Source organism: Salvelinus namaycush, chromosome 23 (assembly GCF_016432855.1).
Source record: "Salvelinus namaycush isolate Seneca chromosome 23, SaNama_1.0, whole genome shotgun sequence".
Lineage (NCBI taxonomy): Eukaryota > Metazoa > Chordata > Actinopteri > Salmoniformes > Salmonidae > Salvelinus > Salvelinus namaycush.
The window spans coordinates 19663656-19691549 of NC_052329.1; the positions used below are offsets into that span (position 1 = coordinate 19663656).

Here is a 27894-nt window from a genome sequence, read left to right on the forward strand (position 1 = left end):
ACAGTTGACAGTGCATGTCAGAGCAAAAACCAAGCCATGAGGTCGAAGGAATTGTCCGTAGCGCTCCGAGACAGGATTGTGTCGAGGCAGAGATCTGGGTATGGGTACCAAAACATTTCTGCAGTATTGAAGAAGTTTGGAACCACTAAGAATCTTCCTAGAACTGGCCGCCTGGCCAAGCTGAGCAATCAGGGACTTGGTCAGGGAGGTGACCAAGAACCTGATGGTCACTCTGGCAGAGCTCCAAAGTTCATCTGTGGAGATGGGAGAACTTTCCAGAAGGCCAACCATCTCTACAGCACTCCACCAATCAGGCCTTTATGGTATATTGGCCAGACGGAAGCCACTCCTCAGTAAAAGGCACACGACAGCCCGCTTGGAGTTCGCCAAAAGGCAACTAACTTCGCCAAAAATAAACAATATTCTCTGGTCTGATGAAACCAAGATTGAACTCTTTGGCCTGAATGCCAAGCGTCACGTCTGGAGCAAAACTGGCACCATCCCTACGGTGAAGCATGGTGGTGGCAGTATTATGCTGTGGGGATGTTTTTCAGCGGCAGGGACTGGGAGACTAGTTAGGATCGAGGGAAAGATGAAATGAACAAGGTACAACGCAGGAATGGCTTCGGGACAAGTCTCTGAATGTCCTTGAGTGGCCCAGCCAGAGCCCGGACTTGAACCCAATCAAATATCTCTGGAGAGACCTGAAAATAGCTGTGCAGCAACGCTCCCCATCCAACCTGACAGAGCTTGAGAGGATCTGCAGAGAAGAATGGGAGAAACTCCCCAAATACAGGTGTGCCAAGCTTGTAGAGTCATACCCAAGAAGACTCGATGCTGTAATTGCTGCCAATGGTGCTTCAACAAAGTACTGAGTAAAGGGTCTGAATACATATGTAAATGTGATATTTCCATTTTTTTTTAACTTGTAATAAATGTGCAAATATGTGAGCAAGACAAAGGAGCTGATCGTGGACTACAGGAAAAGAGAGCCGAACACGCCCCCATTCACATCAACGGGGCTGTAGTGGAGTGGGTCGAGAGTTTCAAGTTCCTTGATGTCCACAGCACCAACAAACTATCATGGTCAAAACACACCAAGACAGTCTGGAAGAGGGCACGACAACACATTTTCCCCCTCAGGAGAATGAAAAGATTTGGCATGGGTCCCCAGATCCTCAAAATGTTATACACCTGCACCATCGAGAGCATCCTGACCAGTTGCATCACTGCCTGGTATGGCAACTGCTCGGCATCTGATCGTAAGGCGCTACAGATGGTAGTGTGTACGGCCCAGTACATCACTGGGGCCAAACTTCCAGCCATCCAGAACCTATATACTAGGCAGTGTCAGAGAGATCCTTGATGAAAACCTGCTCCAGAGCGCTCAGGACCTCAGACTGGGGATAAGGTTCACTTTCCAACAGGACAACAACCCTAAGCACACAGCCAAGACAATGCAGGAGTGACTTCAGGACAAGTCTCTGAATGTCCTTGAGTGGCCCAGCCAGAGCCTGGACTTGAACCCGATCGAACATCTCTGGAGATACCTGAAAATAGCTGTGCAGCGACGCTCCCCATCCAACCTGACAGAGTTTGAGAAGATCTGCAGAGAAATGTGGGAGAAACTCCCCAAATACAGGTGTGCCAAGCATGTAGCGTCATACCCAAGAACACTCAGGCTGTAATCACTGCCAAAGGTGCTTCAATAAAGTACTGAGTAAAGGGTCTGAATACTTATGTAAATCTATTTCATTTAAAAAAAATACATTTGCAAAGATTTCTAAAAACCTGTTTTTGCTTTCTCATTATGGGGTATTGTGTGTAGGTTGGGGGAGGATAAAATATGTAATCAATTTTGGAATAAGGCTGTAACGTAACAAAATGTGGAAAAAGTCAAGGGGTCTGAATACTTTCCGAATGCACTGTATATGGGACAAAGTCTGGCAACAATAAGCTTTTTCACCGACTGCTAATGGAATAATAGCAGTAATCATATGATCTTTCCTAAAGACTACTAAAGGGAGTAATTTATACTATCTTGCACATGATGTGCTACTGGGCCTTCATTTACCACACATAATCTGAAACTCCTTTCAGTAGGACATGAACATTCTCCAACTGACTTCAGTAGGAACTGCAAACCACTAATGCTGCTGACTAAGAGAAAAGGGCAACAGGAGCCACTTAGCGGTGGTGGTAACTCTGGGCAACCAGCCATCCCTGGGAACCGACCGCATTCTAAACCCAACTCCTAACAACCAACACAGCACAGCATAGCACACCAAGAAGAGGGCTGAGGGGAAAGTGATTCGGAAACAGATTTTCCTCAGTTAAAAGAAGAAAAAAAACAACTCTCCAACATATCTCCCCCTCCTCAGACAGAGGTTGTGCCAAACCCCATTGTGGAAACAGCCATTGAGTCCATCCCCCAGGACCTGGAATGTCTGCATTAAAGCTTTAATAAACCGTTAGACTTATTGGACTCTGGTGAGCGCCTGAGTGGAAAAGCAGTTCATTAATAATGTCCATAAAAGGACGACGTGAGACCGGCGCAAAACTGGAGATGCTAGATGTGACCAACCACATCTCCCATTCACTCAAATGTTCACAGCAGATTAGGCCATTCCACTTCTCCATCTGTGAATCATGACATTTATGAATTACCCTTGACAATAAAGATAATACGCTTTCTTAACCACCCAAAGCCCATTAATCAGCATTAAAACTGCAGAATATATTACGCACACTAGAACAAATGCATAGGGTCTCAACAGATAATACATAATATTGTATATGCTATTGGAGATATCCTTTCCCGACAGACTAAAATGGGATTTACTCCTGCAATGAGTTCAGGTTGAGTTGAATGCTGTCTGGGTCCTCACTGTATTCTGGATGGTTCTCATCTGCCTAACACATTCAAACTCTGTCTTTCTATACTGTAGCATGGCAACAGTGATTCAGGTTGCATATTCTAATCCATTGTTTTGGATATCTTCCATCACATAAATAAAAATGACAGGGAACATGTATTATGCAAGGATAATTAGTTAAATTATATAAACGGAGAGGGAAAAATCTTCAGGTAAAATGAGGTGACAGCGCAACTTAGCAAAGGAAGTTGATCCGGCTTGATTATATTGAAAAGAATAAACAAAGACCTACGTAGGTCCCATTTATTTAACCAGGCAAGTAGTTAAGAACAAATTCTTATTTACAATGACGGCCTACACTTGCCAAACCCGGACGACGTTGGGCCAATTGTGCATCGCCCTATGGGACTCCCAATCACGGCCTGATACAGCCTGGATTCGAACCAGGGTGTCTGTAGTGACGCCTCTAGCACTAAGATGCAGTGCCTTAGACCGCTGCGCCACTCGGGAGCTCCCATGCTCCTCTCCTAACACTAACAATTGATACCCGAGGAATACCAGGTAAAAAAAATAAAATGATGCGCTACACTGAAATACAGACAGGTAGATAGAAATCAAACCGATTTATCTAATTGACAGTTGGCGGAGAATAACTGGATCAGTTGCTTTGTTTGAATAATAGATCTAGGACTGTAATACTCACCTTTCAGCACGCAACACACCACTGAAGTATGGAGGATCCCATGGCATGAGCTCCTATGGAAGATAAACATATTACTAATAGCTTGTGACAAGAATAAATAACACACCACCATTTGTATTCACCTTTTTTAATCTCACTATGGACTCATATCTTTACATGTACATTGCTACATCAGCTGGAATATAAATATTTATAAACGACAACAAAGCAGTATTTACCGCATTACGGGGGTTGAGTTTTGTCTTCATGTCTTTAATCATCTCAAAGTCTATTGCGGTTCTGTATGGGAAGAGATTTAAAATGAGTGGCTGATGTGATTGCTGACTTCACTGTCAGGCCTAATTCAAATTCAACTAAATATGTGAAAAGTGTATTCATCTATTTAACAAACTATTATTTCTGCTTTATAGTCAATTCTGTATCCAAATAACTGGATCTCTGAAAGCTCCAGCATATAAATTGGAATTCAAACATTATACTTTTTTTCAAACCTTCACTTCACTAAACTTATAAAGCTCTTTCACTCTTTCAAGGTTATATCGTCACCTTGTGGTAGAGAGGATACATGTCAGCTTTTCAAGACAAGGTGGATTATATATTTCCTTATAGCTATATACTGTATATAAGGTGAACAAATTGTGTTGATTTTGGCATAGCTCATTTTTTATTTTACTTGTATTAAGTGCTGTACCTTTCGGAGAGTTTGTCCGTCAGTAGCTGGAGGAAGTTCATCACAGTCTCTGTGGGCAGAAGAAAGGAGGGCCATGTTATATCAGTCACACACAAAGGCTTTATCATTCCCAACATCAACAGTATAGCACAGTTGTAGTGTAATATTCTAACTGGGTGACACAGTTTTTGCCTGGGTCATTTTTTTGTATATAATAGAGGGCATTGGTTGAATCATTCATTCATTCATGTAAACTGCTGGTAAACCTGGTTGAACAAGTATGTTTACTAACTTGGCGGTATCTGGCTGAAATGGTAGTCATTGCTAAATATCCCTCCTAATCATACACTGAAGCACTACCAATGCTTCTACATATGATTCCAAAAAAAGGCCAAAGGTTTACTAATTGAAGGGAAAGTCATTGTTGGGGACAGGGGCGGAAGCATATTACCTGGGGTTTTGGCCATGGTCCCCTGTAAAGCTCTGTGTGCGTAAGACTCATAGCCCACCAGTTTGGCCAGTTTGTTCCTGCATTTCAACAGCTCTTCCAGACACTCCATCAGATCTGCATTTGGGTAGAGGAAAATCCTATAGGCAACCTCCCGAACCTGAAAAGAATGTAAAAAGCCTGTGTTTCAGGTTCTTCACCCCTTAGCCATCCCTATCACAGAGAAACCCTCCCAGGCATGGAGCATCAAATAAAATCAGGACAAATCAGGAAAATGCAGGACAGAGAGAGTCTGACTATTACTCAACAATAGCATTTCACACGTGCAATCTCTCACAGCATTAAGTAGGCATTTCTCCAGATAGACTGCAGCGCCAGCAGTACAACTGGATATCATGTGAGATTGGCGCTACCTGGTGGGGAAAGAGAGAAACATTTGCAAATGAAAACATACCAGGTCATTAGAGGACTCAGCGTGTAGACCCCCAATCTGAATGAAACTGCCCTCCGTTGCAAAGTGGCAATGAATGTGCTCAGGTATAGCTGACTTTGCTATTCTGTTTGGGAGGTGAGAGCCCATAAGAAACTCATTGTTTAGATCCAAGAGCTTGACGTGAAGCTTGACAGCCTCTTTCCGCTGCAAAATGTAAGTGTCAGAAAAGAGACAGTAAGGAGATGAAAGAAACATGTGACAGGGGTGGTTATCAACACACTAAAAACCAATTAAAAGGGGTACCTTACCAGTTTTTCATCCAGATGAATTCCACTGATCGCAAAGTCAAACATGAACAGCTCAGCCACTTTCCTAGGTAGACAGAAACATTTACATTATCTGAATGAAACTGTCAAGTCCACGCCAAATTAAATACCGGTAAAAGGATTTAGGTTGGAGAGCATACCTTGTTTCTGGGTCCAACTGAGCTAAAACTTCTTTGTTATCCAACAAATTCTTTAAACTTCTACAAAGGTCAACATTGGTGTTGAGTCTGTGAGATAAACAAACAGTGAAGAATAATTATGTAATATGCCACTCAATAACATATATTCTACTAGACCTAGTTCAATGGCACTTACTTTTCTACAACTGTGCCGATCTCTATACATGTCTTCTCTGCTGCCTCACGGAAGGACGGGTCCGGGTGTGCCACTTTCACAAAGTCAGCCTGGTTTGAGGAGAAAATAAGTGTACCTGTCAACTTAAATTGATTGGTTTTTGACTCTATCCTGTGCTTTCTATATTAATAATAATAAATATATACAGTACCATTCAAAAGTTTGGACACACCTACTCATTCCAGGGTTTTTCTTTATTTTTACATTCTACATTATAGAATAATAGTGAAGACATCAAAAGAATGAAATAACACATAAGGAATCAGGTAGTAAACAAAAAAAGTGTTAAACAAATCAAAATATAATTTATATTTGAGATTCTTCAAAGTAACCACTCTTTGCCTTGATGACAGCTTTGCACACTCTTGGCATTCTCTCAAGCAGCTTCATGAGGTATTTAATATATATTTAACTAGGCAAGTCAGTTAAGAACAAATTCTTATTTAAATGACAGCCAACACAGGCCAAACTCCCAAACTTTTCTTGTCGGATCTACACGAACCACGTAGGTCACCTATTTTGGATTCAAAACTGCGAATTTTGCCGAAAGGTGACTAGTTTGCATCCCTGATGATGAAACTGTCTATCATGAGGACCGCCACAGGAAAGGAAGACCCAGAGTTACCTCTGCTGCAGAGGATACATTCATTAGCCTCTAAGGGGTGAAGAATTGCAGCCCAAATAAATGCTTCACAGAGTTCAAGTGACAGACACATTTCAACATCAACTGTTCAGAAGAGAATGCGTGAATCAGGCCTTCATGGTCGAATTGCTGCAAAGAAACCACTACTAAAGGACACCAATAAGCAGAAGAGACTTGCTTGGGCCAAGAAACACAAGCAACGGACATTAGACCAGTGTAAATCTGTCCTTTGGGCTGTCCTTAGATTTTTGGTTCCAACCGCTGTGTCGCAGAGTAAGTGAACGGATGATCTCCACATGTGTGGTTCCCACCGTGAAGTATGGAGGAGGTGGTGTGATGGTGCTTTGCTGGTGACACTGTCAGGGATTTTTTTTAGAATTCAAGGCACACTTAACCAGCATGCCTACCACAGCATTCTGCAGCGATATCCCACCCCATCTGGTTTGCTCTTAGTGGGACTATTATTTGTTTTTCAACAGGGCAATGACCCAACACACCTTCAGGCTGTGTAAGGGCTATTTGACCAAGAAGGAGAGTGATGGAGTACTGCATCAGATGACCTGGCCTCCACAACCACCCAACCTCAAACCAATTGAGATGGTTTGGGATGAGTCTGACCGCAAAGTGAAGGAAAAGCAGCCAACAAGTGCCCAGCATGTGGGAACTCCTTCAAGACTGTTGGAAAAGCATTCCAGGTGAAGCTGGTTGAGAGAATGCCAAGAGTGTACAAAGCTGTCATCAAGGCAAAGGGTGGCTCCATTGAAGAATCTAAAATATATTTATATTTGCTTAACACTTTTGGTTACTACATGATTCCATATGCGTTATTTCATCATTTTGATGTCTTCACTATTATTCTACACTTTAGAAAATGTATCAAATAAAGAAAAACCCTTGAATGAGTTGGTGTGTCCAAACTTTTGACTGGTACTGTATACATCTTACCAGGTCTGCTACTTTGCACAAGCCGTCTGAGAGTTGGTCAAAAGTCTCCACAGTAACAGCTCCAGGAGGGCTGCTGCAGACTTTATCCACCAGCTCCTGTGTGTCCTTCAGAGCCCTTTTAGTGGTCACCTCGAAGCCAGCAGGGGAGCTCAGCTCTGGGACTCCAAACAAGCCCTGTGAAGGTTTTAGGATACCGTTTGACTACATTATGTGGGTAGGAATTTAAAATACTGTTACTAGTCTCGACCAAAAGCTATGTGAACAGAAAATTCTGACTATTAGCTACATTTCTTGACTGAAGGACAAAGCAGTGTTTGTAAAAACAGTATAGTGACAAGTGCAAATCAAATACAGTCGTGTTAGATAAAACAACAACTAGCGACATCACATAGGCTAAGATACATTTGGGAATACTGTAGTTTCATGACTTGATCAACATACCACATTTTTTTCAAACAACTCAAGTCTTCTGTGAGGTTTGGCATTGAAGGCAGCTCCTACAGGTGACCAAGTGGTGACATTTCTCCTCCATATCGATGGCCATATCCCTCTGTGTTTTACAATGTAAAGCAAACGCTTGCAAGCTGACATGATAATGCACTTACGTTAATTAGCGATCTACAGATGACTTGACTGACTAACCCACTGACTCGGCTAGTAGTGTAAACAATGGAGAAAAGACTTCGAGGACATGCTAGCTAACGTTAACCAATAATTTAGCTACCAATCCACTTTCAGTGATTAGGCTGAAGAATAAAGTTAAGTATTGTACACGAAAAATCCAGATATCTTCAGATGGGTTGATAGCTAACTGTCCAGTGATAAACGTAAGATATGTTTTTAGCAAGCATTTGGTAGAATTTGACAGTCAAGCGAACAGCTTCCACATGTTAGCTAATGATTGGGAAATGCATTTTTGTGCTAAAGAATACTATAAATTGATCAAAATATATATTGCCACATTTACTTGATCAACTTGGCACTATATTAATATTCCAAAATATGTCTTAATGGTGCGGAATGGTATGCATAACTATAAATAATTGTTTTGCCTGTAACAGATAGCATAATTTATACCGAAAGTGCTGAAAGATTTATAAAATGGGTTATGCCTTGTTCATGTCCTGTCGGAAACTTGGGATCTCCGAGTTAAAATGAACGTAGGTTATTTGCTTAGAGCTTCCTATTGGTTAATTCTGAAGGTGTTTTCACATATAGTCCTCTTTAAAATAAACGATCTCAGTACTCTTTACTGTGAATTCTGGTGTAAAAAAAGAAGCAAAATAACTCTGTTATCTTTGTATTCACACTGCCCTTGCCTTTGAATGAGGACTCAAGTCTTTTGCCAGTTCACTTCACCTATTTTGTGGTCTGAGTCCTCTTTGCATTCACATTGGTACTGTATGTTTAGAAAGGACATTCAGTCAAAGTGCAGGACAAGCCATTCCATCAGAATGCGTTATTGGACAGCTAGATATAACTAAATAAAATCAAATGTATTTATAAAGCCCCTTTTACATCAGCAGATGTCACAAAGTGCTTATACAGAAACCCAGCCTAAAACCCCAAATAGCAAGCAATGCAGATGTAGAAGCACGGTGGCTAGGAACAACTTCTTAGAAAGGCAGGAACCTAGGAAGAAACCTAGAGAGGAACCAGGCTCTGAGGGGTGGCCAGTCCTCTTTTGGCTGTGTCTGGTGGAGATTATAAGAGTACATGGCCACTACTTACATTTTGGAAACTAATAGATTGCAAATAAATTAAAATATGATAAATAATTGTAATCAGAAGATACAATTAACATTTAAATATTATTGGTAAAATAATAAATAACAGAAGAATAACTGCAGATTAAATAATGCTGTAAAGGGTTGCAGCGATGAGACAAGATTGAAAACGGGGGTAAAATAAATAAATAAATAATGCTGTAATTGAAAATTGTACACTCCATGTAGGCTACTGCCTCTTTAAGAGCTATAATTGATTTGTACTCTGTTGTGATTCTCACCAAATATGCTGGTGTCTTCTCACACTATTCAAACCCTACAATCGAATAAACAGTTTATGCAGCTTTCTTAGCCTAAAGATCACATATTGTAAACAAATAATCTGAACTAAAAACTCATATTTAGGAATTTCTGTACATCCTTGACAATCACTAATCAATAGGCCTGTCCAAAAACAGCACCCATTTTTTTCTGCCAACCTGCACATCATCAACTTCTCTCTTTTGTGGCACCAATGTGAGAGGGTTTATGGTAGGGGAAACGGCGTTGCAGTAATCTAGTGATCACCGACAATGACGAGAGAGCCTATAGGGAGGTCAGAGACCTGGCCGTGTGGTGCCAGGACAACCTCTCCCTCAACGCGATCAAGACAAAGGAGATGATTGTGGACTACAGGAAAAAGAGCACCGAGCACGCCCCCATTCTCATCAACAGGGCTGCAGTGGAGAAGGTTGAGAGCTTCAAGTACCTTGGTGTCCACATCACCAACAAACTAACATGGTCCAAGCACACCAAGACAGTTGTGAAGAGGGCACGACACAACCTATTCCCCCTTAGGAGACTGAAAAAATTTGGCATGGGTCCTCAGATCCTCAAAAGGTTCTACAGCTGCACCATCGAGAGCATCCTGACTGGTTGCATCACTGCCTGGTATGGCAACTGCTCAGCCTCTGACCGCAAGGCACTACAGAGGGTAGTGCGAATGGCCCAGCACATCACTGGGGCCAAGCTTTCTGCCATCCAGGACCTCTAGGCGGTGTCAGAGGAAGGCCTTAAAAATTGTCACTCCAGCCTCCCTAGTCATAAACTGTTCTCTTTGCTACCGCACTGCAAGTGGTACCGGAGCGCCAAGTAGGTCCATGAGGCTTCTAAACAACTTCTACCCCCAAGCCGTAAGACTCCTGAACATCTAGTCAAATGGCTACCCAGACTATTTACATTGCCCCTCCCCCTCTCTTTACACCACTGCTACTCTCTGTTGTCATTTATGCAGTCACCTTAACTCTACCTACATGTACATATTACCTCAACTAACCAGTGTCCCCGCACAGTGGCTCTGTATCAGTACCCCACTGTATATAGTCTTGCTATTGTTATTTTACTGCTGCTCTTTAATTACTTGTTACTTTTATCTTATTCTTATTTTTTTGAAACTGCATTGTTGGTTAGGAGCTCGTAAGTAACCATTTCACTGTAAGGTCTACACCTGTTGTATTCGGCGCATGTGACTAATACAATTTGATTTGATAGTGTGTGGTGCAGGAATAATGACAAGCGAACCTGGGGAGCCTTGTGTTCACATTGTCCCCCAAAAAAGGGAACAGAACTCAGACCACCTCTCGAGATGGTCTCAGTTTGGTTCGCTTCAGGGGCTTTTGAGGGGTCTGAGTTCCTTTGGACTATTCACACTGCACACAAAAAATAAGCAAACCGTACGGAGTTCACAAAAATTGTCTGAAAGGGACTAAGTGTGAAAACACCCTGATACATCCCAAATGGGTAACTCGGGATCCGACACTGCAGCCTAGATTAGCAAATTGACATTTCCGAGATAACAAAAACGAGGCATGAGCCCCAATAATTTATGCTGCATTCAAATGCTAGTTGGAACTAGGAAATGCAGAAATGTCCTACTTACTGATTCATTGAACGCAGCACATGTATAACTACAACCAGTTAGAAAGTCGAACATTTCCGAGTTTCCTAGTTCCGACTAGCACATCAACGCAGCATTATATATTGGTGCTGTCACTTAGTTTTTGAACTACTGCTTCAAATACAATCGACACGGTGGCAAAAGCATTGATCCACTCAGCATTAGTGGGATGTATTAAATGTAAAGTGTTAGTCCCATGTGTCATGAGCTGAAATAAAAGATCCCAGCAATGTTCCATACGCACAAAAAGCTTATGTCTCTAAAATGTTAGTGAGTATTTCTGTCTGTAATAAAGCCCTTTTTGTGGGGAAAAACTCATTCTGATTGGCTGGGCCTGGCCCAACCATGGCTGCACCCCTGCCCAGTCATGTGAAATCTATAGATTAGGGCCTAATGGAATTTATTTCAATTGACTGATTCTCTTAAATGAACTGTAACTCAGCAAAATCTTTGAAGTTGTGTTCTTATTTTTGTTCAGTTTAAGGAATGGTTAAGAATGCATATGACATTGATAACACATACAAAGTGAGCCTTGAATGTATGTCTTTATTAACCAGAAAATAAGACAAAAAAACAGCCCTCTTGCACTCCACAACCATACGGAGTACCAGTAACATTTTCCTATGAAATCTGTTTGTATCAAAGTGTATGAAAAACATTTAGCAATTTCAAGACCGCCGCAACACACAACTAAATTGTGACTGGCAAAAAGTTAAATGCAATTAAGTTCTCTCCAAAAATAAATGTAATACTGAGAGTACATAACACAGAACACTAGAGTGTCTTCCCAATATGAGAAATCACAGTATTTTGCTATAAGTACTTTTTGGTTTCCTGTACTTGGCAAAAGGGTACCAATTTCTGACATGTGGCAAGACAATGCATTGTAATGACATAAAAATGAAATTAATGCTCAAATTTAAACAAGCAATCATTTGCTACAGAGTGATCCTCATAAACCTTTCAAAAGATGCCATTCTCAATCCCATATATTTACACCTGATTCCATGACTAGAATACACACCACACATATTCCCCCCCCCCCCCCAAAAGTGAAAACAAAGGGGAGGAAAACTAGGAATTCAAATTTGTACATTTTGGCTCATATCAACAAGTCACCTCACAATACAGTAAAGGATAATTCATGTGGATTTACAAAGGACTTGAAGTCAAAGGAGGGTGAAGTGGATTAGTTGTCTCAGTAATTGTGCTTGGACTGAAACCGCCATCCTGGAAATGTTTATTGTCCCTACCTACTCTAGCTCCCAAGACTGAATGGCTGAGACTACAGTAAACTTAGTTGACCCCTGAGTTCCTAATGTGAAACTAGTGTATGAAATACCTCTTTACAGTGTGTTTCTTAGTGCAAGCCAGCAAAATATGCTTGATTAAACAGAGGTATATTAAGATAGCACCCAAGCTGACAATGCTCCCCCGAACAGTTATTTAGCTGGCCAAATCACAAAAGCAGAATGGGAGGTGGTTTGCGCTATATTTTATAAACTACTCTTTTTTTTTTTCATAGAAAATATAAATATCCCTGAATGAAACAGATTCACAGCATTTCCTCTTGAAAAAGCTCCAGTGCTACTACCTTTAATGTGGCGATCAAGTGTCTTCAAGGTCTCCAGTTAGTCTCTCTCGCTAAGCCTCTCTTGCTAAGCCTTCATTCGCTGTCGTGATATGTCACCGTTCGTTTGCCACGGTTTCGGGTCTTGATACGCGTTCCACACGCTCCTCTCTGGAATTCTGCGTACGACTGGTCACTGTCTGCCTCAGAGGGGTCCCTCCGGTGTTGTCGGGCGGCACCCTTGTCGCTGACCCTTGACCTCCTGTTGTGTTTTTTTCTCTTTGGACTGCTCTGGGACCCTGAGCTGGCAGAGGACTTTTCGTCCTCCTCGCTTTCAGAGGCAGAACTGTGGGCACTGCTGCTGCAGCGTTCCTTTCGCTTGCGTTTGTGTCGCTCCAAACGTCTCTTCCCCCTTGGACACTCAACCTCCTTATCCTCCTCTGACCCTTGGTGAGAAGAGGTGTCTTCCTGACTACTACAGTCCTCGGGTTCAGACTTGGATCTAGATTCCTTCTTGGGATACTTGTAGTTGGATCTTTTTGTTTCCCTCTCGTCCTCATCTTCGCAGTAGCTCTTAGCCTTGGGCATGCACCGTTTCTTTTCATAAGGGTTGTCTGAGGAGTCTGAGGTGTAAATGCGTTTTCTCTTGGAAGAGGACTGTTGTTTTGTAGTAGCTGGGGAAGCTTTTCGGTTGCGTCGATGTCCTTTATCTGAAACAGCATTGCTATTCCCATTCTTACAACTGCCTTGCATCTCAGAGTTCAAGTCCTCCTCAGAGTCTTCATTGATGTATTTCTTTTTTGGTTGGGCTCGAAGGCAAGGCCGCCTGCTAGGGCTATGCTTCTCCTTCCCATCAGATTCTTCCTCTGAGGAAGCATGCAGTTTTCTCCTTGCTCTCCTGTTGGGTACAACTTCCTCCTCGCTCTCTGAAACAGAGTCATTGTGACTCTGTCTTTTGGGTTTGTTGTTGTTTCGCAACTGACGTTTATTGGATTCTCCCTTAGATTCATTATCTGAGTGGTTGCTGTCTTCTTCCTCCTCCTCCTCTTCAGACCTCACTCTTTTTTTGCGAGAGCTTGATCTCTTTGGAGTGTCACTGAGTTCCTCTGATTCAGGGACATCCTGTTTGTGGGTTGAGGCAGATGTTTGTTCTTGTCTTTTTGAATGTAATTTACTATTTTTCTCAGAGCCTTCAGCATGTTCTTTCTCCACCTTTCTCCCGTTTTGGTGAGGGTGCTTTTGAGCATAGTGTTCTCGGTATTCCTCGTCAGAGCTTGCCAGAGATTTGGGCTGTCTCTTTCTGGAGCCAGTCTTCTCTTCCGCCATATAACTGGTAATGCAAGTTCTAATTTTGCTCACTGCAGCGGTTGTCAAGCTTCTGGAGGACTTCTGAGACCTAACAGCTTCTTCCTCTATTTCTTCCTCTTCTTCACCATCAGAGCTCTCCTCCTCAGAAGTACTGTCATGTTTTGTGCTGTGCCCATTTACATGAGACATATCATCTGAAATAGAGATAAATACAAACATTAACACTACAGCAACACATGACTGAACTTGGAGAAGGCAGAGAAAGTAGCCATGACTGAAAGCATCTACAGTATGCCTGTAGCTCTTACCCTTACCACCCGTCTCTGCAGCTTGTCTGGTCGTTTTGCGGCTGCTGGAGTTCTTACTCTCTCCATTCTGATGGCAACGAGAGGATGAAGCTTCACTCTCAATACTGTCCTCATTGTTCTCCCAATCACCCAATGAATCCTTGTCTTTTTTAGAACCTAGGGGAAAGAAAGCGTATGTTACCCAACAGTGTTAAACGTTTTTTCAATGAACGCCCCCTTTTGTGGCTCTGGTACAGTAGATCCATGATCAATAAAAGTTGATTCAAACCAGTCTAAGCTGACTGTGTGCTCACACTGTGCTGATGACTGCTCCTCTGATTCAGAGCTGCTCTGGATCACGGCAGTGCGTTTGCTGACTCGGGTCGCATGGTGGCTGCTTTTCCTCCTATGTTTATCCTCTTCCTCAGAGGCTGAACCATAGTTTTCCTCAGAGGCTTCCAGAAGCTTCATCTTGTTGACGGCCGCCCTGGCAGTCTTCCTTTTCATTGTCCTGCGGCCAACATTCTCCTCCTCATCCTCCTCCCTGTAAGTGTCTGTACCCTGGGATGGTGATCTCTCAGATTCGCTGCTTAGCCGCCTCTCTCGCCCAGATTTTCTGCTGTGACCATTCATCTGGGCACCCCTCTCTAGATACACACAGAGCAGCAACAACATTTTAAATGGCTAATAATCATAATAACTAAAAAAAGATCTGCTCCTACGGGCAGTTCAGACCTTTAACCATAAGGGCAGTTGTCTGTCTATTTTTCATAATTTGTAAGGGCATTTGCCTTAACACTCCCTGCTCTAGTTACCTCTCCTTTTCCCTGCTCTATGGTGTGATGGTGTTTACCTGGCTGTTTGGTGCGTTTCCTATGGGCAACAGCATTGTTCCTGGTCAGCCTGGTGCTCCTGCTGCTGGTCCTGCTTGGGAATCGACGAGACAAAGAGTTGGACAACTTCCCGCCATCCTCACTCTCCTCCCCCTCATTGGAGGACTCTTCCTCGCTCTCGGCAACTGAAATAAAACGTCAAAAACAGGGATTTTATTAGAGGGACAGAGACTAAGGGATGTCTTGCAAACTGCCTTCTACCAGATTTATGTGAAATCCTAACTTTTTTTCTTCTTTGCCCCCTTGTTCCTGGTGACTCTTCTGGTTCCCCTGGTCTCTCTGCTGTGATGGTGCCGTGAGGACCCCAGGCGTTTCTCCTCTTCAGAGTCACTCATAGATAACTCACTCTCAATCTCAGAGTCTGACCCTGAGGAGGCTTCAGAAGAGCTGTGGCCTGAGCTGTCACTACTGTGGCTCCTTCTCCTGGTTCTCTCGGGAGCAGACACTTTGGCTGAGGTAGATTTGGTCGTTGACGCCGCTTCCACTTTTCCCTGAGTTTTTAGAGCAGCCCTCTTTTGGCTGAAGGGAAAGAACAATATCATTAGTAGTGCTGTAGGTCCTGTGGACCACACAAGTACATTTCCTTAAGCCCAATGAGGTCTGTGGGCAGTAGAAGTGAGGTCTACCTTGTGGTGTTAGTGCTGGGTACAGCAGACTCGTGGTGCTGAAGCTTCTTCCGGAACCTCTGGCTGCGGCGGAGCTTCTCGCTGCTCTTGACAGAAGTTTTGTATTGCGATATGATTGTTCTGATTCGCTCTTCGAAGAATGCAGAAAGCCGCAAAGTCATACTGTAGATCTGGGGACAGAGGAGATAAAAATATGTAGAGCACAGCAACTTGGCATCAGGTCCTAGTCCCTACATTGATGACAATCCAGAACCTGACCAATGTCAAATCAACTCAATAGAAGATTGCTGAATTTCTTACACTGGAATCGCTTGTATGGTTTGGAAATGCAAGAGCGGAAATACCTTTGAGCGTTTGTTTGGCGTGAAGGCTTTAGCGTTGGCAAATATCAGACGTATGTCTTTGCAGAGCTCCATGGGGTTTTCATAGCGGTCCTCCTCAAGGGTCCCCTTCACAGTCCCAAAGTCCATGGGAGTGTCAATGATGCTAAGGTAGTCCTGCAAACAGACATGAGCCACATTAGATCAACAGTTGTCAAAGCCAGAGTCATTATTACAGTAGAACTCTGTGTTCTCTTACTGGGTAGGAGGTAGGATCCACAGGCTTTCTGAAGGGCTCGGAGTCCTCACACTCAAAGACATAGTTCATCAGGCGCTTGCACTGCCCCTTCCAGGAGTCCTGGTCAGGTACCTTCTCCACAGAGCGCTGGGGTGAAGGGAGACTCATACATAAGATATAAGACAACATCCCAGCCACTTCCCTACATTTTCATTGCTGATTTTAAGACAAAGATGTTCTGGTTTTTACATCATCATTCATTACTTACCTGGCGCAGTCTGTGTCCAGAAGAGGGGCCTGGTGCCTCTTTCAGGTCCTGGGAAAGACATTCAAATCAATATCAGTTCAACCGAAAAGTTACACAGCAAGGTTTGAATGATTTCATGATCAAACCTGATTTACCTCGTCATCTGTATAGTCCATGTCTTCAATAGCACTGTAGATCTCCATAATATCTGTACAGCTAGGGCGACTGAGGAAATAAAAAAAAATCAACATAAGTTGTTAAATACAGATACATTTATCTGTGTAAGTTAAAGCTCAATAACACTTGGCCAACTCACTTGATAAATTTTAGCAGGACATCTGTGATAAGTTTTGCTGAATGGGCTATCTTGCTCCTTGGCTCATTGAAGGTCCGGGCGTTGTGCACAATGTATCTGGCATCCCAAACTAAAGAGGACAGTCGCCTGTAGAACCTATTTATAAGTCTCAGTCTGATGGTGCTCAGGTCTGTAGGGAAGGCTATCACCGTGCAGTAGGTTGGGTACTGAACTATGTCCACCGGGCCAGAAAATGGGGCTACAATATCTGTAAATTAAAAATGTTTAAAAAACAGAAGTACTGTGAATTTGAAATTCAAAACCTCACTAGCCCATCTAGGAATGGTATACAATCCGAGGTCTGCTGAGGAGGAAATAGTACCAAAATGCAGTGGTGAGGTGAGTGTTCTTACCGACGGTGATGAGTTGCTCAATGCCTGCTATGATGCGTTCACACTCGTTGTCTCTACTCCTCTCACCCCACTCTCCTGTCTGGGGTTTATACATGACCTCTCTCATCTCCTCTGCTGTCACTGGAACCCCTCCACCTACACACTCAGGTTGCTGGGCTGAAGAGCACAGACACACACCATTGTTACCATACAGTACTTCTGTCCTAGAATGAAACATTTCCAACAACAGAGTCTGTTAAATTACCATCCTCTGGAATAGCTTCCACATCCCAAGGACTTAGCTTCTCCGTTTCTCCATTGTCCCATCTGGCAACAAAGCAAAACCAAGCAGGTTAGAAGCATGCAATCCACCGCAGAAGGCATCAACCGTTGGGAGACCATTTTGACTGGTTTCCAACAACGCAGACCCAATCATACATTCTCACCTGACTTTGAAGCACTGGAAATGACTGTCCGGATATTCAAGCTGATATGGCTCCTGACAAACAATGATCCCAAACCACCAGGCATCATCTATTACAGACCGGAATCTGTCATCTGCAGTGAGGAATACTACCATTTTAGATGGGGGAAATGCAGAACATATTGCTTCGAAATGTTGACCCATTCATCTCACGCATTACTGTACCTTGAGTAGTTAACTTACTTGGCTGCCAGACTCTACTGCGTGCTTCGTCATAACTCTGCCGAAGCACGAGGAAGTCAATCACATCCGGCATGTCATGGTACCTGAGGGGAGGCGTACAGAAGTCCAAAGTTACCAAATGTCTCTGGTAATGTCTGTAAAAACGTACATGTATCTTCAATGTTAGACACTTTGAAGTGGTTGCATCATTTACTTGACATAAAATGATTTGTCTGTGATTTTGCCCGTGCCATGGTCAATGAGCGTCAGTTTCAGGCGGCACAGTGTCGGAGGGCATACTTCATACTTGATCCCAGTTATTTTAACAAACTCTTGGTCCTGTAGCGAGAAGGAGAATTTCAAGTTACTCTTCAACAATGTCCTTTCAGACACTGGCCCTCTCAACACACTAACCCATTTTCTACTGCATCGGCAGAAGACATATTTATCTGTTTCCTAGTTTGGAGCAGAGTGGATATGATGTTCTTACCCTCAGCTCCATCTTCCTCCAAGGCTGTTTCTCCATGTTAATGGGGTACAGGTTGTTCCTGTTCACTGCCTCCACATACGCCTCGTGACCCTGGCGGAAATAGATTACCTGAGGGAGAGAGGGTAACATTAATTAGACCAGAGGGGGCTGGTGGGGGGAGCTATAGGAGGACAGGCTCATTGAAATGGCTGGAATGTAATTAATGGAACGGGGTCAAAATTGGTTTCCATATGTTTGATACCGTTCCATTTAATCCATACCTATAGCTCCTCCCACCAGCCTCCTGATTTCAACCCCAAAGATGCACACAACAACAGTAGGGAAGCCATATGGTCTAGACAGTCACGTACCTCATCACCCATCTGGGGAACAAAGGGAGACTTCCTGGGAACGACATCAGTGATCCACGTTGAGGGTCTGAACTCGTTGGACACTTCTCTGTTCATCGACGGCCTGGCTTTAGGCCGCTGTGATACACATGTACAATTACATAAGATTGATTTAATATTCAATATGGAAGTGAAACTACTTTTTGTCATACGAGAGCAGGATACAAGCATTGACAAACAAAATATGCAGGTTAGTACAGTGGCTAACCTTTGGCATCTTGCTTTTGGGCTTCTTGGATTTCTGCTTGCTAGTCTGAGGAGGTCGTTCTTCCTCGTCACTTTGCTGCTTCTCCTCTTCATTATCTTCCTCCGAGCTGCTAAGCTGGCGGCGAACTCGTTTCCGTGATGACACGGGAGTGGAGGGCTGCAGGTTAATCCCAGCGTCTGCTGTCCAGTCAGAGTACTCACTGGACGAGTGGCTGTCATGGGCAACATAAGTTATGTTCAAATTAAGCCAAGCGAAATGACAATATGACATACGCCATGTACCCCTTTGCAAGGAATCAAGAGAAGCAAAGAGCTTATCTGTACCTTGAACTGTCACTTTTCCATTCCTCTTCCTCATTGGATGAATCCAGTTCACTGCCCTCCATCTCATGGTCCTAGAGGTGGGGAAGGAGATTGCAAGATTGACCTCTTTCACCAATATTCCAAATAGCTTGTTATTCTTTAATGGACATGTCAAAAGCATATTTCTTATCACACAGGTTTGTAGAATATACCTCAGATGTCGCAGTTTCCTCTCCCTCCTCACAGGAGAACTCAATGAATTCTTCCACAATCCCATCTTTGCTCTGCTGGAAGACTTTTTGCTTTTTGCGGGACTGTGCACGTTTGATGCAAGGCACCTCATCTTCAGAATCATCCTGAGGCAGAAGCAAAGCAGAAATTATGTCAGTATGACGTCAGTATCATTTTAAAATCCCTGTGGTCAGTCATGATTTTTAAATTAATAAATATGTCTACTTACTCTACAACTGCCGTATGTCACACGTCGTTTCTTTGCATTGTATATGGCAATCTCCTCCTCTCCTTTTGTAATTCGGAAGTCATCCTGGCAACTACAAGATCATTTACACATTTAATTTGAACTTGCATTTCAGGAATAATGTTCCGGAGATTAACCATTTAGGAGTAGACTTGTTTATAAATGACATCCTTTTGTCTTATAACAAACTATACAGATGATCTCCCCCAGTTGTTTGAGGAATGTCTGTCTCACCTGTACCCGCTGGATGAAAGCTCGGGTACCACCACTCTGCGTCTCCAGGCCTGCAGGTCCCTCTCCGTGGCCATCTGGCTACGAGGGGCATTCTGGTGCATCTGTCTCACCCCCTCCACCTGCCCACTGCGCCGCAGACCCACGTTAGGGGACGACTGCACCTCAGCTGCACCTCGCTCATTCACTGATGCTGGGTACAGAGAGGAGGGAAGACAACATGACTACTTGTCTAGGACCCAATCATTAATTTAACCATAACAGATGAGGGTATTTTCCATTTCCAATGGAGTCCTTAATCATCAACATGTAGGAATGTGAAGTATTTGAGCATGCCCAAGAGCAATGGTAGTTTATGGAAAGGAAAAGAGAGCTAGGAACATTATCTTGGTACCTCTACGTGGGGTGCTGGGGGCTGGGAATGCTGGGGCCTCTGCTGGGGCCTGTTCTGGGGCCTGTGTCCCTGGTCTGCTCTGCCTGTCCTGCTGCTCCTGCAGCTGCCTGATGGCGTCGTCCAGAACGCTGCGTCTGGCCGTGGCCTCCTCGTGGTCCGTGGTCAGCTGACTGATCACCTGCTCCATCACCTCGCCATCACCTGAGTTGGACAACATGGACAGTGTGATGGAGGGGCAAGGGTATTAAGTAACACCCATTTACTCACTCAAACAGATTAACCCACCCATCCACAAACTCTCGGGGGAAACAGCTGGTAGTTGCACTGGTCATACAAAACCCACCCATCCACACAAACACACATGCCCAACTGCTCTTTCAATGTTGTTGTACTGGTCCAATAAACACCAGGATCATACTGCCTTACAACTGCCTCAAATGCTGTATAAATAGTCAAATTAACTCAAAGATATGGTCAAAGCAGGAAGACTGAGATAGTCAAGTAATGAGGTAGTTAACATACTTGTGGCGACATATCCCAGCTGAGGCACCAGGTGTTCGTCTGCAATGTTCTCCCTCCCGGGGACCAGCCGCTGGTATCTGGGTGGGTGGGGGTTCCCATCCACATCCACCAGGAAGGGAGGGGGCATGAGGTGGGGTGCCTGCTGGGTCTGCTCGTCCAACACAAAGCCGTTGGCGTCACGGATCAGAGGCCGATAGTCGGTGTGGAAAAACACCTGATCAGGAAGCTGGACAAAGACAGACAGGCAGTCAATCACACTGGGATGTCATCTCCAACCATTGAATAGAGGACTCTTTCTTATACATAGATGTAGTAGGAGCTGCATCCTTACCTTCTCATATGGCTTGGAGCTCCCAAAGCCGAATATGACCAGATGGCCGTGGGAGTCTGTGCAGGCAAAGCGCTGGCCGTCGGGAGTGAACTTGCAGTCAAAAACAGCACCATGACCCTGGCCCTCAATCTGTAGGGCAGACAGAGCAACCAAGATGGAGTTAGTCATAGTTGGAGAGAATGGATGTTACTGTTAAGTCTTCTGTGGTGCGTGGCTCCTCCTCACCATGTTGAAGTAGTGCTGTGTCTTTGTGCCCCGGACGATGTCCCAGATGAAGACGTTTCCGTCGTGGCCAGCAGACAGCATGATCCTGGGATCTGAAGGGTGGGGCTCCAGGACAAACACCTCAGCCTCATGGCCCTGTACAGAGCATCACACAGCTGTCAGGTCAACTCACTGTCTGATGGTATTTAGCTATTTTACCAAGTCATTGACCAAAAATATTTGAGGAACTGTTCCTGAAAAGCATGCTTACAGCAACAAGGGGAAAAAACTGTAGAACTATTATGTCTTCTTGACCAAGGAATCTAGGACTATACTTCAACTATTCTTCATATACAAATACAGTGCATTCGGAAGTATTCAGACCTCTTCACTTTTTCCACATTTTGTTACATGCAGCCTTATTCTAAAATAGATTGAATAATTTCCCCCCCCCTCAATCTACACACAATACCCCATAATGACAAAGCTAAAACAGGTTTTTAGAAATATCTGCAAATGTATTAAAAATAAACTGAAATATCACATTTACATAAGTATTCAAACCCTTTACTCAGTACTTTGTTGAGCGCACTACAAACTTAGCACACCTGTATTTGGGAAGTTTCTGCCACATTTCTCTGCAGATCCTCTCAAGCGCTATCAGGTTGGATGGGGAGCGTCGCTGCACAGCTATTTTCAGGTCTCTCCAGAGATGTTCGATCGGGTTCAAGTCCGGGCCACTCAAGGACATTCAAAGACTTGTCCTGAAGCCATTCCTGCATTGTCTTGGCTGTGTACTTAGGGACATTGTCCTGTTGGAAGGTGAAACTTAGCCCCAGTCTGAGGTCCTGAGCGGGTTTTCATCAAGATTCTCTCTGTGCTTTGCTCCGTTCATATTTCCTTCGATCCCGACTAGTCTCCCAGTCCCTGCCACAGACCAGAGAATCATGTTTTGGCAAACTCAAAGCGGGCTGTCATGTGACTTTTACTGAGGAGTGGCTTCCATCTGGCCTTCTATTATAAAGGCCTGATTGGTGGAGTACTGCAGAGATTGTTGTCCTTCTGGAATGTCCATCTCCACAGAGGAACTCTGTAGCTCTGTCAAAGTGACCATTGGGTTCTTGGTCACCTCCCTGACCAAGGCCCTTCTCTCCCGATTGGTCAGTTTGGCCGGGCAGCCAGCTCTAGGAAGATTCTTGGTGGTTCCAAACTTCTTCCATTTAAGAATGATGGAGGCCACTTTGTTCTTGGGGACCTTCAATGCTGCAGAAATGTTTTGGTACCCTTCCCCAGATATGTGCCTCGACACAATCCTGTCTCAGAGCTCTACGGACAATTCCTTCGACCACATGGCTTGGTTTTTGCTCTGACATGCACTGTCAACTGTGGGACCTTTATATAGACAGGTGTGTGTCTTTCCAAATAATGTCCAATCAATTTAATTTACCACAGGTGGTCTCCAATCAAGTTTTCAAAACATCTCAAGGATGATCAATGAAAACAGGATGTACCTGAGCTCAATTTCGAGTCTCATAGCAAAGGGTCTGAATACTTATGTACATACGGTATCTGTTTTTAATAAAGTTGCAAAAAAATTCTAAAAACCTGTTTTCTCCTTGTCATTATGGGGTATTGTGTGTAGATTGAGGGAAAAAAGACTTAATACATTTTACAATAAGACCGTAACGTAACAAAATGTGGAAAAAGTGAAGGGGCCTGAATACTTTCCGAATGCACTGCAGTTGAAGGATGGAAATCTACACTACTAGTAGTTACAGATACAAAATGTCCTCAGTTATCTTTGTGAAACAGAATGTTCACGAAAATGGAATGTAAGACAATGTGGTTACTCCTACTTTAAGGATATGTAGCAGCTGGCCCGTGTAGGAGTTCCACACTTTTAGGATATGGTTGTTGACGGCTGTGATTACTGAGTTGTCATGGCGATCCCACGCTACCATGGTGACCTTGGGCTTGAAAAAGCTTTCCTCATTGGTCGTGTGTTCCGAGCTGATGAGAAAATCGATATGAAAGGAGGAAAACATAGATACAAGCATGTGTAGGTGTATGTAATGGTGCCGACAAGCTGTTCATTCCTTACCCTGGTAGAGTGGCGTTCATATTGAGAAGAAGGCTCCTCCACTGCTGACGCTGAGTCAGCCTCCAGATGCGTGCTGTGCCATCTCGACTGCCACTCACAAACCTACGAGACGAGGCAAATCAAGACAATGAACTCTAGACCAGTGGTACAAGGGTCCCTGGGGGTACTTGGCTTATGCACAAGAGGTACTTGATAAGACTCATGAGACCACAGGCTTACTGGTAAAATGCAAATGAGGGGGTACTTCAGGGGTACTCCAGGCAGAGCAAAACTCAGTTAGTGATACAGTGACCAAAAAAGGTTGGGAACCACTGCTCTAGACAATCCTCATGATTCCTTATGTTATAAAGTAAAAAACCGTTGGGCTAAGGTGAGTGCTTCAACTAATCACATTGATCATACCTTTCTCCTGAGTGGCAAAATTGGATGCTGTCGACCTTGTCCTAAAAATGAGAACATATATTGACAACAATGATTAGAATATTACATCAACGTTTTTTGTATTTATTGTAAATTAAAGCTTGGATGGATTTAATGATTGTTTTAGGAACTCATTATTTTCTTGTGTTCAGCTTTTTGCTGCTATGTGATGGTTTATCTTCAAGGGATCTTACCGTGTGTTCATGAAGCTCTGATATTTTTTCAGGGTTCCCACCTCCCAGGTAATATATTCTGATGACATCATCAGTACTTCCCGTCGCTAAGAACATGCCACCTAAAATGTTTTATAAAACACAAAAACTACTATAAATGTATCCCAATTTGGTTCATAGCCTCTCTATACCCATGTTAGAGTAGCTTATACTTGTAACAGTTGGCGAGGTAAAAAGCTGGATCAATACATCGGTTGAAAATCGTATCAGCTATGGTGAGTGTAATAGGTACCCTATGATGAATTTGTAGGAATGTATTTAAAGATCCAAAGCATTCTTTTACACAAAACTTCTATCTTGACATCATTACCTGGACTGAATGATGAGCACACCATCTGAACTCCCGGCCTGGGTCGCTCTGTAAACTTCTGCGGGCGATCACTTTACAACCAGAGTGTAAATGTTTCAGACTTATGATGTAATTTTCAGGATGCAATTATTATCTTGATCAAATTACCAGCAATTGAAACTCACCTGAAATTGATGTTATTGACATCCCACTGCCAAAAGCAGATTGTTGCATCAGTTCCAGTGGACACCAGGTATCTCTTTGAGCCCTTGGCAAATGGTGAGAACTGAGGACAGATGTAATTCACCCAGTTAAATGATGTTCCAGATAGACACTTATGCACCCACATCTATACTGAGAGCAACACACTAGTGGTCCAATGTGAGCTTCTGAAGCAAACCAGGTTTAGTATTTGTATTTATTATGGATCCCCGTTCAGCTACTCTTCCTGGGGTCCAACAAAATTAAGGCAGTTTTAAATGTTTTAAACATTACATTCACAACAGATTTCACAACATTATGTACAAAATGGGATAAAAAGAGATGTGTGCAGTTATCACATTATACTGTTGCATGGTTTTCTACATTTGCAAAACTGTGGACAGCATTAGCTTACATACTATTTGCCCGGCTAACATTAGTCAGATAAAAACATAATAAGGGTGTTGGAGGAAGATAGAAGCTCCTACCTGTAGGGAGGTAATGGATCCACTGTGCCCCTGTAGGACAGCCATAGGGGCACAGGTACGAAGGCACCACACTCGGATGGTTTTGTCACAGCTGCCAGCTGCCATCAAGGTATTCTCAAAGCTGACAGCCAGGTCTGAGATCTCAGCCGAATGTCCTCTCAGGGTGGAGTGAAGCCTCCCGTCAAACGAAGACCATATTTTCACCAAGCAGTCATCCGAGCCCTTGAAAGTAGGTTTGATAAGGTAGATAAAGTGATGAGCCTAAAATGATTTCCCCCAAGAACTTGATCTTTATGATGACTCACAGTGAAAATCCTGAGACCGGTTCGATCAAAAGCGATGCAGTAGACTGCAGACAGATGACCCAGAATCCTCCTGTGCATCCGCATGTGCTGATAGTTGCTCACAGGGTTCACAGTGCTAAACCGTTGAGTACCGGTTAGCTCCCTTCCTCTGTACACCTCCACTGTGAAGGACAAAACACTATGATTTAGAGTCCAAACATGATAATAACAGAATCATGTTAACAGAAAACAAAAACACATGTGTAGAGTTATAAGCACACATTGAATTTACAGTACCGGCATAAATAGAAAATAATAATGTGTGAACCTGTCAATCCTGTGTCAGAGAATACTAACCTAGATTTGGAGGATCCCTACAGGTCAAATGCATCTCTGGTGGTCTCCCCCTGTGCAGGGTAGCAAATGATGAGCCTTTCCTCCGAACATTGCCGTAATCTGGAAGAGGTGGAAAGAAGGCAATTTAATAATTAAATTTTACAATTCGATTCCAGAAAGAATAGTTGCTGATGTATACATTTAGAATTCACGCTCAAACAAGACACATATAAAGTTGAACACCTTTTGATGTTCTGAGTAAGGACTGCCTCCCGGTTCCCAGTAGGGAATGTACGCCTGGAACACATGGCACCTTTTTGTCCAGAATCGGCCCAATCTGCTTACAGATCTGCAGCAAATGGTCAGGTGCAATATGTCTGTTGGATGCAACCTATGGGATCAAACAGTGTTGATGAGCAGAATGACTCATCCAGCTTTCATTGTTACAAGTTAAACCACTATCTATGCTTTGTTCCTCAAGCCATCACAACATTTGTAGGTTGGGTAGCAGTCGAAAGGTTGCTGGTTCGAATCCCAGAGCAGACTAGGTGACAAATCTGTTGTTGTGCCCTTGAGCAAGGCACTTAACCCTAATTGCTCTTGTAAATCGCTCTGGCGCATCTGATAAATGACTAAAATGTAAAAAATGTAAACAATGATGACACAAGGAATCACAAAACTACAGTACTGCAACCACATTGATCTAAATAATAAATAGACAAAGTCTTTATGTCTAATATTTCAGTACACTGTCAGCCAGTGGCACCGTAAGAAAATATAATTTCTTAATTTTTCTAGGGGCAAAAAAACATAACTGACATAACTTGGGTTCTTCATGTACACCTGATCTCGTTCCACCAGTGTGCTACATTCCTTGTGGGCAGAACGTTTTATGTAAAACACATTCATCAACGGACGAATCACAACACAGGTCACAAGGAAATTAACGCAACGACAGCCTTTCTAGGGCGTGGATTGGTCAACAGTGGTGTCCTGACGTAGCCAGAACCACAAGAGTCCCCACCCTATCTGCAGTACAACAGATATATTTATAAATGCTCTATCAATTTTGTTTCTATACTACAGTGTCAAGCTTTCGACACTTACGAAAATACGTAATCCTACATACCGGTAAAAGTTAAAATCTGATTATTATGCAACAACAATGTAACAACGATTCAATCTGATTGAACAAAGAGTAAATGGCCCAAGCATGGACACACAACGTGGTTGTCATTCAACAATAACAGATATTCGACAATGAGTTTACATCTATTGATTATAGACTTACCAAATCTTCGTAAGATCTTGGATGTTCATGTCCTTGCCAGTCTAATCTGCAGGGTAAAAGCTATCCAAAATGGTGCGCATTAGTGTAAATCACAACACTGAAGATGCTAGAAACACTGCCAGAAATTAAGTTAGTAAAAACGTGTGATGTCAAACGAGTGAGGCGGTCAGAGAAGCATTAAAAGTCGTGAGTGAGACAAGTTCTACGTTCCAGTCCAATCGGGATCGCTAGCTACATACATCGACTGCAGAACGCCGCTTCTACCGGAATACACACCTGATATTCTTCTAGTTCGCTCGCTAGAACCTGCAATTGATTAAAACAAATAGGTGTTTCGAATGTGCTGCTTTCATTTACTATTCGCCAACAATTTTGAATAGTAAGAAATTATGTCAATAAGGCACGCCAATTTACCTCAGCCGCTCTCCGACATGGACCCGTTGTCAGAAAACGTGAAATTAGGTAATATAGCTCTGTAAGTGAATAGCAGACAATAGTACCACAATTGGATATCAATTAAATCAAGCTTTATCTATAATTTAAGCAATTAATTAGGCAACTATATGCGCCTTACCCGATTCAAGGAGCGAAATATTCCGACTGTTGGCCATTGAATCAGCCGTGATTTGGTTGGTGTACAATTGTAAACTAACTTTATGACTAGTGAGAGTATGATATATTTATTTAATTTCGGTTACACTGCTCTGACCCCCTCCACGGTTGCTCCCGCTTTCTAATCTGCCTGTTTTCAGTCGCCATTGGAAGGATGAGGCCTCAGCAATACTAGTTACTTCCGCCACAGCAGAGGAAATAGGGGGT

General features: G+C 43.2%; 2 protein-coding genes across 3 annotated transcripts in view; both read right to left on the reverse strand.

Moving 5' to 3' along the window:
* LOC120018147 (mitochondrial intermediate peptidase-like) overlaps positions 1-8305 on the reverse strand; it is a 33074-nt gene extending 24769 nt beyond the window's left edge. Inside the window, exons 1-10 of one of the 2 annotated variants that reach the window (XM_038961166.1) lie at positions 7840-8305; positions 7399-7572; positions 5772-5860; positions 5597-5683; positions 5439-5502; positions 5152-5334; positions 4701-4857; positions 4271-4319; positions 3798-3858; positions 3580-3632 (exon numbers count right to left, since the gene is read on the reverse strand). In XM_038961166.1, the coding sequence (XP_038817094.1) occupies positions 3580-3632; positions 3798-3858; positions 4271-4319; positions 4701-4857; positions 5152-5334; positions 5439-5502; positions 5597-5683; positions 5772-5860; positions 7399-7572; positions 7840-7989 (1067 nt within the window). In that variant the 5' untranslated portion in view covers positions 7990-8305. The remainder of the gene's footprint in view (positions 1-3579; positions 3633-3797; positions 3859-4270; positions 4320-4700; positions 4858-5151; positions 5335-5438; positions 5503-5596; positions 5684-5771; positions 5861-7398; positions 7573-7839) is intronic. The other variant, XM_038961167.1, reaches the window with a different exon arrangement.
* Positions 8306-11587: 3282 nt separating this feature from the next.
* On the reverse strand, positions 11588-27811 carry LOC120018148 (bromodomain and WD repeat-containing protein 3-like). Its single transcript, XM_038961168.1, has 41 exons — positions 27650-27811; positions 27490-27548; positions 27352-27381; positions 27076-27135; positions 26028-26175; positions 25806-25904; positions 25470-25630; positions 25165-25386; positions 24661-24761; positions 24497-24567; positions 24148-24248; positions 23936-23976; positions 23534-23635; positions 23289-23442; positions 21454-21588; positions 21229-21357; positions 20898-21123; positions 20376-20576; positions 19985-20174; positions 19733-19823; positions 19485-19628; positions 19294-19364; positions 18971-19181; positions 18724-18840; positions 18374-18481; positions 18098-18222; positions 17905-17987; positions 17684-17795; positions 17503-17564; positions 17259-17414; positions 16867-17113; positions 16706-16775; positions 16572-16619; positions 16325-16450; positions 16090-16242; positions 15746-15915; positions 15343-15638; positions 15080-15244; positions 14541-14873; positions 14248-14403; positions 11588-14133 (listed from the first exon to the last, which is right to left on the reverse strand). Exons 1-41 carry the CDS (start codon positions 27684-27686, stop codon positions 12728-12730), a joined length of 6717 nt encoding a protein of 2238 aa, XP_038817096.1. The 5' UTR covers positions 27687-27811; the 3' UTR covers positions 11588-12727.
* Positions 27812-27894: the final 83 nt, after the last annotated feature.

Coding starts and splice junctions, on each gene's coding strand:
- LOC120018148 (XM_038961168.1), bottom strand. CDS start 27,686: ATGGCCAACAGTCGGAATATTTCGCTCCTTGAATCGG. Junction 19,629..19,732: donor TGACATACGGCAGTTGTAGA/GTAAGTAGACAT, acceptor CTTCTGCCTCAG/GATGATTCTGAAGATGAGGT. Junction 16,776..16,866: donor GTCCTGCTAAAATTTATCAA/GTGAGTTGGCCA, acceptor TTATTTCCTCAG/TCGCCCTAGCTGTACAGATA.